This window comes from Saccopteryx bilineata, chromosome 4 (genome assembly GCF_036850765.1).
Source record: "Saccopteryx bilineata isolate mSacBil1 chromosome 4, mSacBil1_pri_phased_curated, whole genome shotgun sequence".
Taxonomy (NCBI): Eukaryota; Metazoa; Chordata; class Mammalia; order Chiroptera; family Emballonuridae; genus Saccopteryx; species Saccopteryx bilineata.
Genome location: NC_089493.1, coordinates 90,712,713 through 90,727,389, shown reverse-complemented (window position 1 = coordinate 90,727,389; position 14,677 = coordinate 90,712,713). Strand labels below are relative to the sequence as shown.

General features: G+C 44.5%; 1 protein-coding gene and 1 pseudogene across 1 annotated transcript; both read right to left on the bottom strand.

The window, feature by feature from the left end:
• Window positions 1-2,479: 2,479 nt before the first annotated feature.
• On the bottom strand, window positions 2,480-3,167 carry LOC136335483 (NEDD8-conjugating enzyme UBE2F-like; annotated as a pseudogene).
• A 9,959-nt stretch (window positions 3,168-13,126) lies between these two features.
• RNASE2 (ribonuclease A family member 2) lies at window positions 13,127-14,300 on the bottom strand. The gene is made up of 2 exons (XM_066276394.1): window positions 14,233-14,300; window positions 13,127-13,765 (listed from the first exon to the last, which is right to left on the bottom strand). Exons 1-2 carry the CDS (start codon window positions 14,255-14,257, stop codon window positions 13,296-13,298), a joined length of 495 nt encoding a protein of 164 aa, XP_066132491.1. The 5' UTR covers window positions 14,258-14,300; the 3' UTR covers window positions 13,127-13,295.
• Between the last annotated feature and the right edge of the window lie 377 nt (window positions 14,301-14,677).

Sequence of the window (14,677 nt, the reverse complement as noted above, 5' to 3'; positions counted from 1 at the left end):
ACAATGGAGCCAAAAACTGATAGGCCATTTTCTTTAATTCTAGCTTGCACCCGGTGGGCAAGTAAAAACATACACTGGGCTCCAAAACCCTCTCACATTCAGTGCTCACAAAGCCACTGACTTATCCGAGTTTCCTAGAATTAAAGGTTTCTAGCTCACCAGCCTTATTCTCCTCAGTTCCCCATCTCCTTCCTTCTCCCAGATACAAACTCTACCCAAACTGGCATCTCACTCAGCACTCCGCCATCTTGGCTGCTTCTCCTGGCCTACTCCACGTGGCCTCCTTCTGCTCTCTGCTCTGCTCTCTCCGCTAATGATCCCAGGAACCAAGAGAACAAACTCTGTTCTGCCCCCATTTTATATTGTAGCTTCACAACCTCTAATCCAATATACAAAGTAGGGAAGTCCCTAATACAAAGTCACTTCTCTGAGGCATGATTGGATTGTACCGCCTCACATCAAAAAGGGTGGGAAAGGCTTAATCCCAAAACCAAGCCCCAGGCTACAAGGATTCTCAACACACATTAATATCACCTGGGTGATGGCCTCCTCGTGGGCAGCGTAATCTTTAACAAAGTGAGCATAATACATTTTATCTGCCCAACACAAACTTAGTGAAAATCCAACATAAAGTACTTGGTAAGTAATTATTATATGCTTTAACTTGCTATAACTCTGCTTTATAAATTTTATAAAGTACAGTTACTTCCTTACTTTATAAATCATCATTACTGTGGAACCAGTGGACAGCAACTCCAAGAGTGTTTTAGAAAATTTTACTACTAACAAAAGTGGGCGGTAGGTATAAAAAGGTTGACTACCCCTGCCCTAGACAAATATTATAATCTTGTTAATGATTGTGTCATGATGTCATGCTCCCCCCAACTTGTATGTGGTCAAAGAGTATATAACCAACCTCTGAGATATATTTGGCACACAGAATTTGGGTCTGCAAAATGCCCCGTGTCAGCCATATGTGGCCGGCATATTTAATAAATCTCCTCTTTCAGTAATACCCTTCAAAATTCATCTGGACTTGGTGTCTCTATGTAAACCCACTGAAGTGAGGTTCGGTACTTTGCAGAATCTGGAATACAGTACTTTACAACACTACAATGGGCAATCGTGAACAGGTTCCTTCATAGGACCTGTGACAGGACCTGGCAGAGCCAGTGTGTTGGTCAAATAAGTTTGTAAATATGATATATATGTTTGCTGGCTTATAGCTTGCATTGAGTGTGGGGGACAGGCTGTAAGCAGGCAGGGTGGTTATAGACTAAGGCAGGGGTCACCAAACTGCGGGCCACATGCAGCCCCCTGAGGTCATTTATCCGGCCCCTGCTGCACTTCCGGAAGGGGCACTTTTTTCATTGGTGGTCAGTGAGAGGAGCACATATCACTTGTTACGGCTAGCAGTGACAAATATGGAATGGGATATTGACCATCTCATTAGCCAAATCAGGCCCATAGTTCCCATTGAAATACTGGTCAGCTTGTTGATTTAAATTTACTTGTTCTTTATTTTAAATATTGTATTTGCTCCTGGTTTTTTTTTTTTAACTTTAAAATAAGATATGTGCAGTGTGCATAGGGATTTGTTCATAGTTTTTTTTTATAGTCTGGCCCTCCAACGGTCTGAGGGACAGTGAACTGGCCCCTGTGTAAAAAGTTTGGGGACCCCTCTGGTCTAAGGCTTAGTTTTAAGACTAAGCCTTTCCCACCCTAAGTGACTTTGTATCAGAGACTTCCTTGTTTGTATATTGGATTAAAGGTTTTGATTTCTACACTATAAAATGGGGCAGCCTGACCAGGCAGTGATGCAGTGGATAGAGCATCAGACTGGGATGCAGAAGACCCAGGTTTGAGACCCCGAGGTCGCCACCTTGAGTGTGGGCTCAGCTGGTTTGAGCAAAAGCTCACCAGCTTGGACCCAAGGTCACCCAAGGTTGCTGGCTCGAGCAAGGGGTTACTCGATCTGCTGAAGGCCCATAGTCAAGGCACATATGAGAAAGCAATCAATGAACAACTAAGGTGTCACAATGAAAAATTGATAATTGATGCTTCTCATCTTTCTCCATTCCTGTCTATCTGTCCCTATCTATCCTTCTCTCAGACTCTCTCTCTCTCTGTCTCTGTAAAAGAAAAAATAAAATTGGGGCAAAGGAGCCCATGCTAGAGAGCAAGAAAGGCCACGTGGAGAGAGAGGAGAAGCAGCCAAGATGGCAGAGTGCTGAAGGAGAAGCCAGTTTGTACAGAATTTGTGCAGAGAGAAGGAGATGGGGAACAGAGGTGAATAAGGCTGGTGAGGTAGGAGCCTTTGATTCTAGGAAACTTGGATGAGTCAGTGGCTTTGGGAGCCCTGAATGGAAAGGGAAGTGTTTTCCCACTGTGTATATTTCTTGCCCGCCAGGTGCAAGCTAGGATAAAGATGATGGCCCACCAGTTCTTGGCTTCGTTGTTTCATTACTGTTTGTCCGAATCAAATGTGAACCTGCATGGCCAGGTGGCTGTGATGGTGGCCATGGCTACTGGCCTTACACAGTGGCACTGAGGGAGCACAAGGACTGGAGTGGTGGCCCCCGGGGGCTGGAGATGACTCTCCAGTACAGTCCGTACCCACAGTCTCCCCTTCTATCACCGGTGTATGGTAACCTTCCACTTTATTTCAGAAATCCTCTTTGTCCCTCATGCGAAGCTTTGCAGCCTCAGTAGTCAGTGGATCTTCAAAATTTTAAAATAAAGAGTTTAATCCCCAAACAACATCCTTTAATGCCCTTGTGGTAGAGAGCCCAGACAGAGCCCTGTATTGAATGTTCTCTCAGTAAACTCAGACATACTATACCTTTCCCGTCTCTGTGATGTTGGAGTGCCAGATCCTGATCAAGCATTTCACTTTGGGAGGCACCATGTTTATGCATCAGGAACTTCCGTTTCGAACTGAAATTTTCCACCCTGGCAGTAACCCTCATCTGGAGTTACAGTTAGCTGAAAACAATGAGGCTTGTTTGGATCAGAAAAGTACACTTTACATGTACAAGGTAAGTTAGCTTCAAGTTCAGCAGCCTGTCTGTCACAGACACCCACCGAGTGGAGTCAGAGGCTGTGGCCGACATCTGGGACCCTTTGAGACTGCTGTGCTGCCTCAGATTGCTAGCCAGCATCAGCATTACTGCTACCTTTACCCATGCCATCTCTCAGGCGGGCACTGTGCAGAGGCATGGATTGCAGCCGTCGAGCACAGATCTCAGGTTTACCCAGGTAGGACTCCCGATTCAGTTTATGAAGTAACTTCACAGGAAGGGGCAGTGGGAGTGGAAACAGTGACGAACACCAGGGGGGCTGCAGCCCACAAGCTACCAGAGACAGCTATTGCTTAACCCCCACCTGGAATGATTGACAGAGTCAGAGAGAGAGACAGATAGGGACAGACAGACAGGAAGGGAGAGAGATGAGAAACATCAATTTTTTTTTTAATAATTTTATTTTTTTAATGGGGTGACATCAATAAATCAGGATACATATATTCAAAGATAACAAGTCCAGGTTATCTTGTCGTTCAATTATGTTGCATACCCACCACCCAAAGTCAGATTGTCCTCTGTCACCTTCTATCTTGTTTTCTTTGTGCCCCTCCCCACCCCCTTTTCCTCTCCCATTCCCCCCGCCCCCCCCGTAACCACCACACTCTTATCAATGTCTCTTAGTTTCACTTTTATGTCCCACCTACGTATGGAATAATGCAGTTCCTGGTTTTTTCTGATTTACTTATTTCGCTTCGTATCATGTTATCAAGATCCCACCATTTTGCTGTAAATGTTCCGATGTCATCATTTCTTATGGCTGAGTAGTATTCCATAGAGTATATGTGCCACATCTTCTTTATCCAGTCATCTATTGATGGGCTTTTTGGTTGTTTCCATGTCCTGGCCACTGTGAACAATGCTGCAATAAACATGGGGCTGCATGTGTCTTTATGTATCAATGTTTCTGAGTTTTGGGGGTATATACCCAGTAGAGGGATTGCTGGGTCATAAAGTAGTTCTATTTTCAGTTTTTTGAGGAACCACCATACTTTCTTCCATAATGGTTGTACTACTTTACATTCCCACCAACAGTGGATGAGGGTTCCTTTTTCCCCACAGCCTCTCCAACATTTGCTATTACCTGTCTTGCTAATAATAGCTAATCGAACAGGTGTGAGGTGGTATCTCATTGCCGTTTTGATTTGCATTTCTCTAATAGCTAAAGAAGATGAGCATCTTTTCATATATCTGTTGGCCATTTGTATTTCTTCCTGGGAGAAGTGTCTGTTCATATCCTCTTCCCATTTTTTTATTGGATTGTTTGTTTGTTGTTGAGTTTTATGAGTTCTCTGTATATTTTGGATATTAGGCCCTTATCTGAGCTGTTGTTTGAAAATATCATTTCCCATTTAGTTGGCTTTCTGTTTATTTTGTTATCAGTTTCTCTTGCTGAGCAAAAACTTCTTAGTCTGATGTAGTCCCATTCATTAATTTTTGCCTTCACTTCTCTTGCCTGTGGAGTCAAATTCATAAAATGCTCTTTAAAACCCAGGTCCATGAGTTGAGTACCTATGTCTTCTTCTATGTACTTAATTGTTTCAGGTCTTATGTTTAAATCTTTGATCCATTTTGAGTTAATTTTTGTACAGGGGGAGAGACTGTAGTCCAGTTTCATTCTTTTGCATGTGGCTTTCCAGTTTTCCCAGCACCATTTATTGAAGAGGCAAGAAACATCAATTCTTCATTGCGGTTCCTTAGTTGTTCATTGATTGATTTCTCACATGTGCCTTGATGGGGGGTTGGGGGTTATAGCAGACCGAGTAACCCCTTGCTCGAGCCAGTGACCTTGGACTCAAGCTGGTGAGCCTTGCTCAAACCAGATGAGCCCGTGCTCAAGCTGGTAACCTCACGTCCCAGTCCGACGTTCTATCCCCTGTGCCACCACCTGGTCAGGCCCAGTTACAGTTTTATTAACTTAAAATCATGTTTGTTTGATAACCAACTTATGGAAATAAGAAGAACATACATTTGCCATTTTTTAATGTTGCCTCATACATTTTTAAAATAAAAATTTTTGTATGATCATCCTCTGCATGGTCAGGATGCACGAGGACGTACATGAACATTTGTACTACTCAAAGGGTTAAGCAGATCCAGATCACAAAGCGGTGTTTGCTTTCTAGCCAAGTCCACTGCCACACACCCAGAATGAGCACATCAGTCCTGCCATATTGGCAGGGTCGCCTGATGACGGCTAAGATAAGTATCCATCACTTGGGGGTGTAGCTGGAAGCACTTGGTTTTTATTGTCAAGCTGACTTGAGCACTTGGAGATAGGCAAGGTGAGCCAGCGGCGCCCAACACCATGGCTGGTGGGCTGGCAGCAGCAAGAGGGAACCCCTCACAGAGGCACCGAGTCTGGGTGGCCGGTATGTTGTTGTTGTTTTTTTTTTTTTTTTCATTTTTCTGAAGCTGGAAACAGGGAGAGACAGTCAGACAGACTCCTGCATGTGCCCGACCGGGATCCACCCGGCACGCCCACCATGGGGCGATGCTCTGCCCATCATGGGCGTCGCCATGCTGCGACCAGAGCCACTCTAGCGCCTGAGGCAGAGGCCACAGAGCCATCCCCAGCACCCGGGCCATCTTTGCTCCAATGGAGCCCCGGCTGCGGGAGGGGAAGAGAGAGACAGAGAGGAAAGCGTGGTGGAGGGGTGGAGAAGCAAATGGGCGCCTCTTCTGTGTGCCCTGGCCGGGAATCGAACCCGGGTCCTCCGCACGCTAGGCCGACGCTCTACCGCTGAGCCAACCGGCCAGGGCCTTATATGTTGTTTTTTAAGCTAATAAGTTTGTGGTAATTTACTATGCAAAAATAAAAAGTTTAACACAACCTATGTCTCTTTATTCAAAAAAAATGTATTCAGCATTTGCTTGGTGCCAGGTGTGTTCCTTTTTTATTTATTTTTTCTTCTTTTCCAAGTGAGAGGAGGGGAGATAGAGAGACAAACTCCCGCATGCACCTCAAGGCAGATCCACCCAGCAACCGAGCATCTGGGGCGGAAGCTCTGCTATCTGGGGCCATGTTTGCAACCAAGCTATTCTCAACAGCTGACAGAGAGGCTCACAGAGCCATCCTCAGCACCAGGGCGAATGCACTGGAACTGAGTCATGGCTGAGGGAGGAGAAGAGAGAGATAAGGGGGAGGAGGAGCGGTGGAGAAGCAGATGGTCACTTTTCCTGTGTGCCCTGACCTTGCCCTGACTGGGTTTCGAACCCCAGAACATCCATATGCCAGGCCAACACTCTACCACCGAGCCAACCTGCCAGGGCCACCAGGTGTGTTCTCGGCACAGGTGACATAGCAATGAAGCGGACACATTTACCCACATAGAGGGTCTTAGCCAAAACCTTCAACCATTTCTCCCTTCATTTAGGGGGAAAATATCTTAAGGACAGATAGGTCAGTTGTGTGCATTCAGGTGCTGATTAGGTGAAGTTAACCCAGGCCTATCCAAGGATATAAATGCTCAATTAGAAATCAGTGTAGCTGTAATTATCTATGGGTCCCAAGGCAAATGGTACCTCCATTTCCTCTCAGCTTGGAATAACCCCAATACCTAGACATTACCAATTTCCATTATAGGTTTTTGAAGTCTGGGTCAGATAAAAGTACCACTCTGGGACAGGTTATGTCAGAACCACCTGAAAAAAGATTTGGAAATGCTGAATCCTGAGCTCCACATCCAGACATTCTGTGTCAGTATATCTGGTTTGGAGCCCATGAAACCTGCTCAGGTGGCCCCGGCTGGGTGTCTCAGCGGATAGAATGTAGTCCTGGAGCACTGAGGTGCAGGTTTGGTCCCTGGTCAGGGCACATATGAGAAGCAACCAATGAGTATAAAACTAACAACTAAGTGGAACAATGAGTTGATGCTTCTCTCTTTCTCCCTCCCTTCCCTTCTTTCCTCCCATCTTTCTCTCTCTCAAATCAATGGGAAAAAAAATTTTTTAAAAGCGCTTTTCAGGTGATTGTAATAGAAACTATTAAGTCATAGAAAGTTTTTCACATGTGGCATTCCACAAGCATGTTGTCAGAAAGGGCTACTCATGGGTTTCTTAATAATGTTTGATCATATAACTTATTGTGAAAGAAGGTTTGGCTGTTGGTCCTCAGGGACTGTTCCGAAATATTCCAGTGAGACAGACTGAGTGACCTGAATGTGGGGGTCTATGTATCACCACTCACCTATGACTTCTTTTTAAGATAAACAATGTTTACCCTCTTATCTTTCTACCAGACTAGATGCAGTTTAAAGAAAGAAGAAAAGGCTTTCCTGTTCCAGAGACATTTGATAAATTTGCACTTGATGAGTGACTGAGCTCTCCAGGTTCCCCACAAGTCCATTAACCTAGGTGGTCTCATCATCTCTCATTCCTTATTAGGTATTCCTGAAATAATACTTAAGCTTTTAAAAAAGGTTTGTATTTATTGATTTTAGAGAGAGGAGAGAGAGAAAAAAGAGGGGAGCAAGTGGGAAGCATCAACTTGTAGTATGTGCCTTGACCAAGCAAGCCCGGAGTTTTAAACTGGCAACCATAGCATTCCAGGGCAATGCTTTATCCACTGTGCCACCACAGGTCAGGTAACACTGAAACTTTTGTACTAGTTTTTGATCTCACCCAAATGCAGCGTTAGTTATGAGAGTTAGCTCAAATAGCCTTCTACTGTAAACGCATTTAAATTTACTGTGGAGTCTTAAAGCAATAATAACCTATGTATTTTCAATCGTTTAGTTTTAATTAATCATGTTTTTTCTTCTCTCAAACTCATGGATCTTATAAGAAAAAGCCAATTTAAATCATTGAACAGTTTACAAATATGTACTCAAACTTAACACACATATACACTTCTGTAATAACATAGACATCTACATAAAAAATTATTCCTTCCTTATATACTCAAAGAACTTTAAAGTATCTGGGCTGAAAGACCATTACAAGCCCATTATTTGTAGAGGAAGAACAGCATAGTGGGATGACCTTCCAAAATCCCATGGCCAAGTAGTAGAAAATCTGCACTTAATCTTACAGCTCCTTGTCCTGAGAATTCTATTTCTTTAGTTGAGGACAAGTCATAGCCCAATACCATAGTCATAAATATAGACATACACTGTGTTCTGTGAAATAATGTCATAAAATGATTCCTTGTAAGCAATTTGTCCAAGAAAATCAGTTTTTCATGTGTGTTCATTATGGCTCACTATCCAACTACTTGTGTCGGGTCTTTCTATAATGTCTGTTCTCCAAGATAAGAGAGGGAGATAAGAGACTCAGGTTTCACTTCTGCTGTGAGTATCCATAACTAAGGGAACAACCCTTTCAAAATGTTTGGGATTCTCAGTCATTGTTAGTTCTTCTGAAGCAGTAGGAGCCATCTTGACTTTATCTCTGCATTCCCAAGCCTCAGTGCTCTGAGGTTGTAATAGAAGCCTGATGTTTACAGAAGTGATGGTGTGATCTGTAGCTCTCTGTGAGTCTTAGTATATACAGTATTCCCTTCCTCCCTTTGGGCCACCAGTAAAACCACTGAGAAGCCAGATCAAGGCATAGAGATGAGAAACTTGTTGAACAGGCATTCGATTTAGGGCACTGTGCACCAGGAAATATGTATAATGATGGATTATTCTTATGGAAGAACTTGAAATATTTTTCTGGGTCCAACTTATAAAAGGTAAGACAAAATTTTACTCATTCAAACTCTAAATATTCATACTTTCAACTGTGGAGCTTTAAGTAATGATGTAAACATGAGAATAGAGAGGCTGGTTCAGTGGTAGAGATTAGCCCAGCATGTGGAAGTCCTGGGTTTAATTTCCATCAGGGCACACAGGAGAAGAAATCATCTGCTTCTCCACCCCTCCCCTTCCCCTTCCCCCTTCTATCTCTCTCTCTCTCTTGCCCTCCTGCAACCATGGCTCAAATGGTTCAAGCAAGTTGGCCCTGGGAGCTGAGGATGGTTCCATGGCCTTGCCTCAGGCGCTAAAATAGTTTGGTTGCTGAGCAATGGAGCAGCAGCCCCAGATGGGCAGAGCATTCCCCAGTAGGGGTTTGCCAGGTAGATCCTGGTTCGGGTACATGTGGTAGTCTGTCTTACTACCTCCCCACCTCTCACTTAATAAAAAACAAACAAAAAAACCCATGAGAATAGAGAACACACATACACAAAATAAGAAATATGTATTAGTCAAGTCACCTTTTCCTTCCAGCTAGAAAAAGGAAGAGAGTTCTATGTCAAGGGATAAAAGGGAGTTTATGGTAGAGTTGAGAAGCACTTACAGAGAATACAGGAATCATACAGAAAAACAGTCACTAAAGGAGAGTGTAGAGCAGGGTTCCCCAAACTACAGCCCCCGGGCCAAATGCGACTTCCTGAGGCCATTTATCCAGCCCCTGCCATACTTCGGAAGGGGCACCTCTTTCATTGGTGGTCAGTGAAAAGAGCACATTGACCATCTCATTAGCCAAAAGCAGGCCCATAGTTCCTATTGAAATACAGGTCAGTTTGTTTATTTAAATTTACTTGTTCTTTATTTTAAATATTGTATTTGTTCCCGTTTTGTTTTTTTAACTTTAAAATAAGATATGTGCAGTGTGCATAGGAATTTGTTCATAGTTGTTTTTTTTTTTGTTTTTTTTTTAATAGTCCAGCCCTCCAACGGTCTGAGGGACAGTGAACTGGCCCCTGTGTAAAAAGTTTGGGGACCCCTGGTGTAGAGCATCTTTCTTTAGGGAAATTTGGCTCCTTTTTTCCTCTATGGTTTCCACCACTATTTAGAGGATGTTGGTACTATTGATCTGTTAGGACTTTTAATAACCATGTTTCAATTCTTCTTAATCAAATGCAATATGATAAAAATGGAATTTAATAGGTATAGACAGAAAATTAATATATTTTAGGAGTGTATATGCTATTAAAAGAATTGAATGAGGGTCAAGATCCCTTAGAGAAATCAGAAGGAGATAGAATCTGGATCAGAACTCCATCACAAGCTACCTTCCATGTAAGGGGTGAGGAAACAATCATTTTTAGCACAGCAGCCAAATTCATCTCAGGTGACTCAATGTACTGTTTAAACACTTCATTTGATTCTTAATTAAAAAATCCTCTTTATCCAGGTCTCCTCAGCCTGGAAAGGTCTGAATCTCATCACCTCTAAATACTCAGAGTTATTAATGCTCTAATCCTACTAGACTAAACATTTATTTTTCCAACATGCAAAACCTGTGTCTGTCTTAAGGATTTTTTTTTTTTTACAGAGTCAGAGAGAGGGATAGATAGGGACAGACAGACAGGAGTGGAGAGAGATGAGAGGCATCAATCATCAGTTTTTCATTGCGACACCATAGTTGTTCATTGATTGCTTTCTCATATGTGCCTTGACTGCAGGCCTTCAGCAGACCGAGTGACCCCTTGCTCAAGCCAGCAACCTTGGATCCAAGCTGGTGAGCTTTGCTCACACCAGATGAGCCCACGCTCAAGCTGGTGACCTCAGGGTCTCCAACCTGGGTCCTCTGCATCCCAGTCAGACGCTCTATCCACTGTGCCACCACCTGGTCAGGCTGTCTTAAGGATTTTGAATGTGCTTTTCTCTTTGCTGGGGTGTTTCTCCTCCTAGTCACTGCATGACCAACTGCTTCTCATCTTCCTCAGATTTTGTTCCTTTTGACAGGTCTTGCCTGCCTATCTCTGCTGTCACTTCCATGACATATTCAAACAGTTTCCATCACATTGTTCTGTCTTATTTTTTTTCCTGACACTTGTCACTATGAAAAATAACCTTATATTTTTAGTACTTAGCCCCAGGAAAATGTGACAGCATGAGAGAAGAAACTGTCTTTGTTTACTTTGCATTATTAGCACCTATAATAGTGCCTGGAACACAAAACATGCTCAATAGAATGTCCTGGATGAATGTAGGAATGACTGAGAGAAGGGATGAAGATACAAAGTGAATGGAGCTTGAGAAAGGTGGGTAATTGATCACCCCTCTTGTGAGGTGTGAAAGATGCTGGTCCTAGACTGGAAAAAGTCATGTGCACTGGTGACTGAAGTGTCCGTATCCTTCATAGGATAATAATTCTATCATATCTTTGTTCTGTTCAATCACCTCCTTCTGTTGTTCTGTGTCTAAATGAAGAATGAACATACTTATGCCATGACTTATTTTACCTAAAGTCAATGGATTCTGTTGAGCATGGCAATTTTCCAAACTCAGGGTTCTTGTGCAATAGTTTCATTCAACAACACACCAGTAGGTACAAACCACCAATGGCTTCTTTGGAAAAATTCTCAAATGCTGTTGCCTATAGTATTAATAAGAGCAAGATGTAAGTCATTGTGAAGTCGTGCTTAGAATGAAAACACTATCTCTGAGGGGCTTGAAAAGGGAGATCAGGACTCCCAGTGACAAGAATAGAAGGGCAGATTTGATGACATGCCTCCTCTCCTCTAGCCTGTTAGACATTCCAAAAACACCCCCCCGCAGCCCCCGTCACCCAAAGGATCACTTGAATGCTGATGCTGACAACAATATGCAAGGAACTTTTTTCCTCATCCTTATTTATTTATTTATTTATTTATTTATATTTTTCTGAAGTAAGAAACAGGGAGGCAGAGAGATGGACTCCTGCATGCACTTGACCTGGATCCACCTGGCATACCCACTAAGGGGTGATGCCCCGTTGCAACCGGAGCCATTATAGTGCCTGAGGAGGAGGCCATGGAGCCATCCTCAGCACCCTGGTCAATTTTGCTCCAATGGAGCCTTGGCTGTGGGAGGGAAAGAGAGAGAGAGAAAGGAGAGAAGGAAGGGTGGAGAAGCAGATGGGCGCTTCTCCTGTGTACCCTGACCACGAATTGAACCTGGGACATCCCTTCCTCTTTCTCATTTATTCCTTGGTGCAGCCTTGTGATGGAAGCAGGGCAGAAAATCTCATTATCCAGCCTTTTTGTGTGTGGCTCTTTCCCTTAATCCTGGAGCTTGTGCCCCTTCCTGATCTCAGTGTGAATGAGACACTGATTCCCCATTGGGGACAGCAGTGAAGGCCAGAATGGGCAAGAGTGATTTCCCTGTGATGATGAGACATCCCACCTTCATGCTTCCTCCCTGCCCTTCCATTACCACGTGACCAGCTGCCCCCTATTTCAGAACATATTGTAGAAACTGTCAGGAAAGACTCCACTTTTTATCCAAGCAGTACTAGACCCTGCCCACGTACAACACGCACAATTGATTTCATTCCACACTAGACTCTCACCCTGGATCCACTGCTAGTGTAACCATTAACACCAGTAGAACTGATACAATCATTTACAGAAAAATATCTCTGGGATTAAATTTTCTTTTTTGGTTTTATCACATATGGCACTTTTCTTTTGCTTCCTTTTCTTTTTTACAACAAAAAGTTTACACCTTTTATAACATTTATTATGCATTAGTCAGATAGAATCAGACTTCCTATTTACTCAACTGGGCCGTTTACCTCTTGGGATAGAAATGTGTAGATCAGCCTGATGTACAGTGGATAAAGCATTGACCCAGGATGCTGAGGGCCTGGGTTTGAAGCCCCGAGGTTACTGGTGTGAGCACGGGCTCCGGCTTGAGCACAGACTCACGGGCATGAATGGGGCGAAGGGGTTGCTGACTTGAGTGTGGGACTATTGACATTCATGTGGCCTCCTTGAGCCCAAGGTTGCTGGCTTGAGCAAGGGGGGTCACTGGCTGGGTGAGAGCCCCCCAGTCAAGGCACGTATGAGAAGCAATCGAACAACTAAAGTGCCACCGCTATGAGTTGATGCTTCTTATCTCTCTCAAAAAAAATGTAAAGATCAGTTGAAGCTTCAGGTTTTCATCCTGAGGCAGAGAGAGAGAGAAAAAAAAAGTCTGAGTCACTTTATTTCATAAGGAGCCCTTACACTCATGTTTCTCTATTTCCTTCAAACCTCATATTAGTGGCAGAAAAATATTATCTAGACCACATGCGTCAATATGACAGCAGAGGGGCACAAACAGACACACAGAGACTCGCAGGTGACTCTGCAAAGAAGTTTATTGTAGGTGCACAGAAGCTTCAGCTCGGTAGAGCTTCAAAGGGGGTTGTGGACTGGTGATGAGGATGGATGCTGACACCCAGGGTGGATGGTGGCATGAGACCATGGCTGTAACTGTGGGGCTTGAAGCAAAAGCTTGGCACAGAGTGCTAACCCAGAGCTTAGAGTCCATCAAAGTGAATCGGAACACCTCTTCTGTTACAGGCAATAGTGTAGTTCCTCGGTACGAATACCTGCTGGTATTGGCACTGCATGTAAGGTAGTGAAGGTCCTGTGATGTTGCAGTAGGTGAGATTCACTGCAGCTGAGCTTCTATGACAATTTGTATCAATTCCATTCCTGCAGGTTATATTTGGGGTGTTACAAAGATTAGTTACAGCAGCTAACGAAGTTGTGTTGAGGAAAGTATTTTGGCGTTTGCACGGCTTCTGAAAATGGACATAATTGAGACGGTTAATCACTCTCATTGCGATGGTGCATATATTGTTGGTCATATTCATGTGTTGAACTTCAAACCACTGAGCCCAATTTAGACCAGGAGGTGGGGCATGGACCGCAATCACTGTACCCAAGAGCCCGAGCAGCAGAAGGAGACAAAGCTGGGAATCCCGCTGTGTTGGAACCGTGTGTCCTGTGAAAAGAGAAGAATCCTCTGCATCCCTGCCCGGTCGTGACACATCCCTCATTTCTCACCAGGCAGGGCTCCTTGCTGTAACTGAGGTTCTATTTCCTTTCCCTTTACTCCCCCTCCCCCATTCTGTCTTGTGTCCTGGGGACTAACCTGAGCTCAGTCCTCCCACAGTTGCTGTCCCACCACTGAGGCCCTCCTGTCCCACCCCTAAGACCTCCTGTCCTACCCTTGAGGCCTCCTGTCCCACCCCTGAGGCCTTCCTGTCCCATCCCTGGGGCCCTTCTGTCCTACCCCTGAGGTCCTCCTGTCCCACCCCTGAGGCCTTCCTGTCCCATCTCTGTGGCCCTCCTGTCCCACCCCTGAGGCCTTCCTGTCCCATCTCTGTGGCCCTCCTGTCCCACCCCTGAGGCCCTCCTGCCCCATCCCTGGGGCCCTTCTGTCTTAGCCCAGGGGGCTCATAGTCTTACCCAGTCTCTGTCCTGTGGCCGCCATGAGAACAAATTCAGCTGGTTGTCCTGGGGTTCACGCGCAGCTGGTCTCCCCTGGCTGGTGGACTGGATATATAGAGTAGCCCCTGTGGGTGGGGCTGGCAGTGAGAGGAGGGGTCTGAGTCAAAGACGTGAAGAAACCCAGAGTGGCACATGGCCCAGTTGTGCAATAATCCTCTTGTTTGATCCTTTGTCGATCTGCACATACCTCAGGACTGTTGGCTGCAGCTTCTGTGGGACAACTCTAATTACAGGCGTCCCTCTCAGGGCAGAACTCTGTTAGTGGATCTGGTGTCTGCTTATGAGAACCACACACTGGTTGGAGAAGGGCCGTAGATTTTACGACTGAACTTGGGCAGGCACTGAGGGACTGAGTACTGAAAGGAGGGTCTAGTTCTCAGAACAAATAGAGCTGATGTGGGGG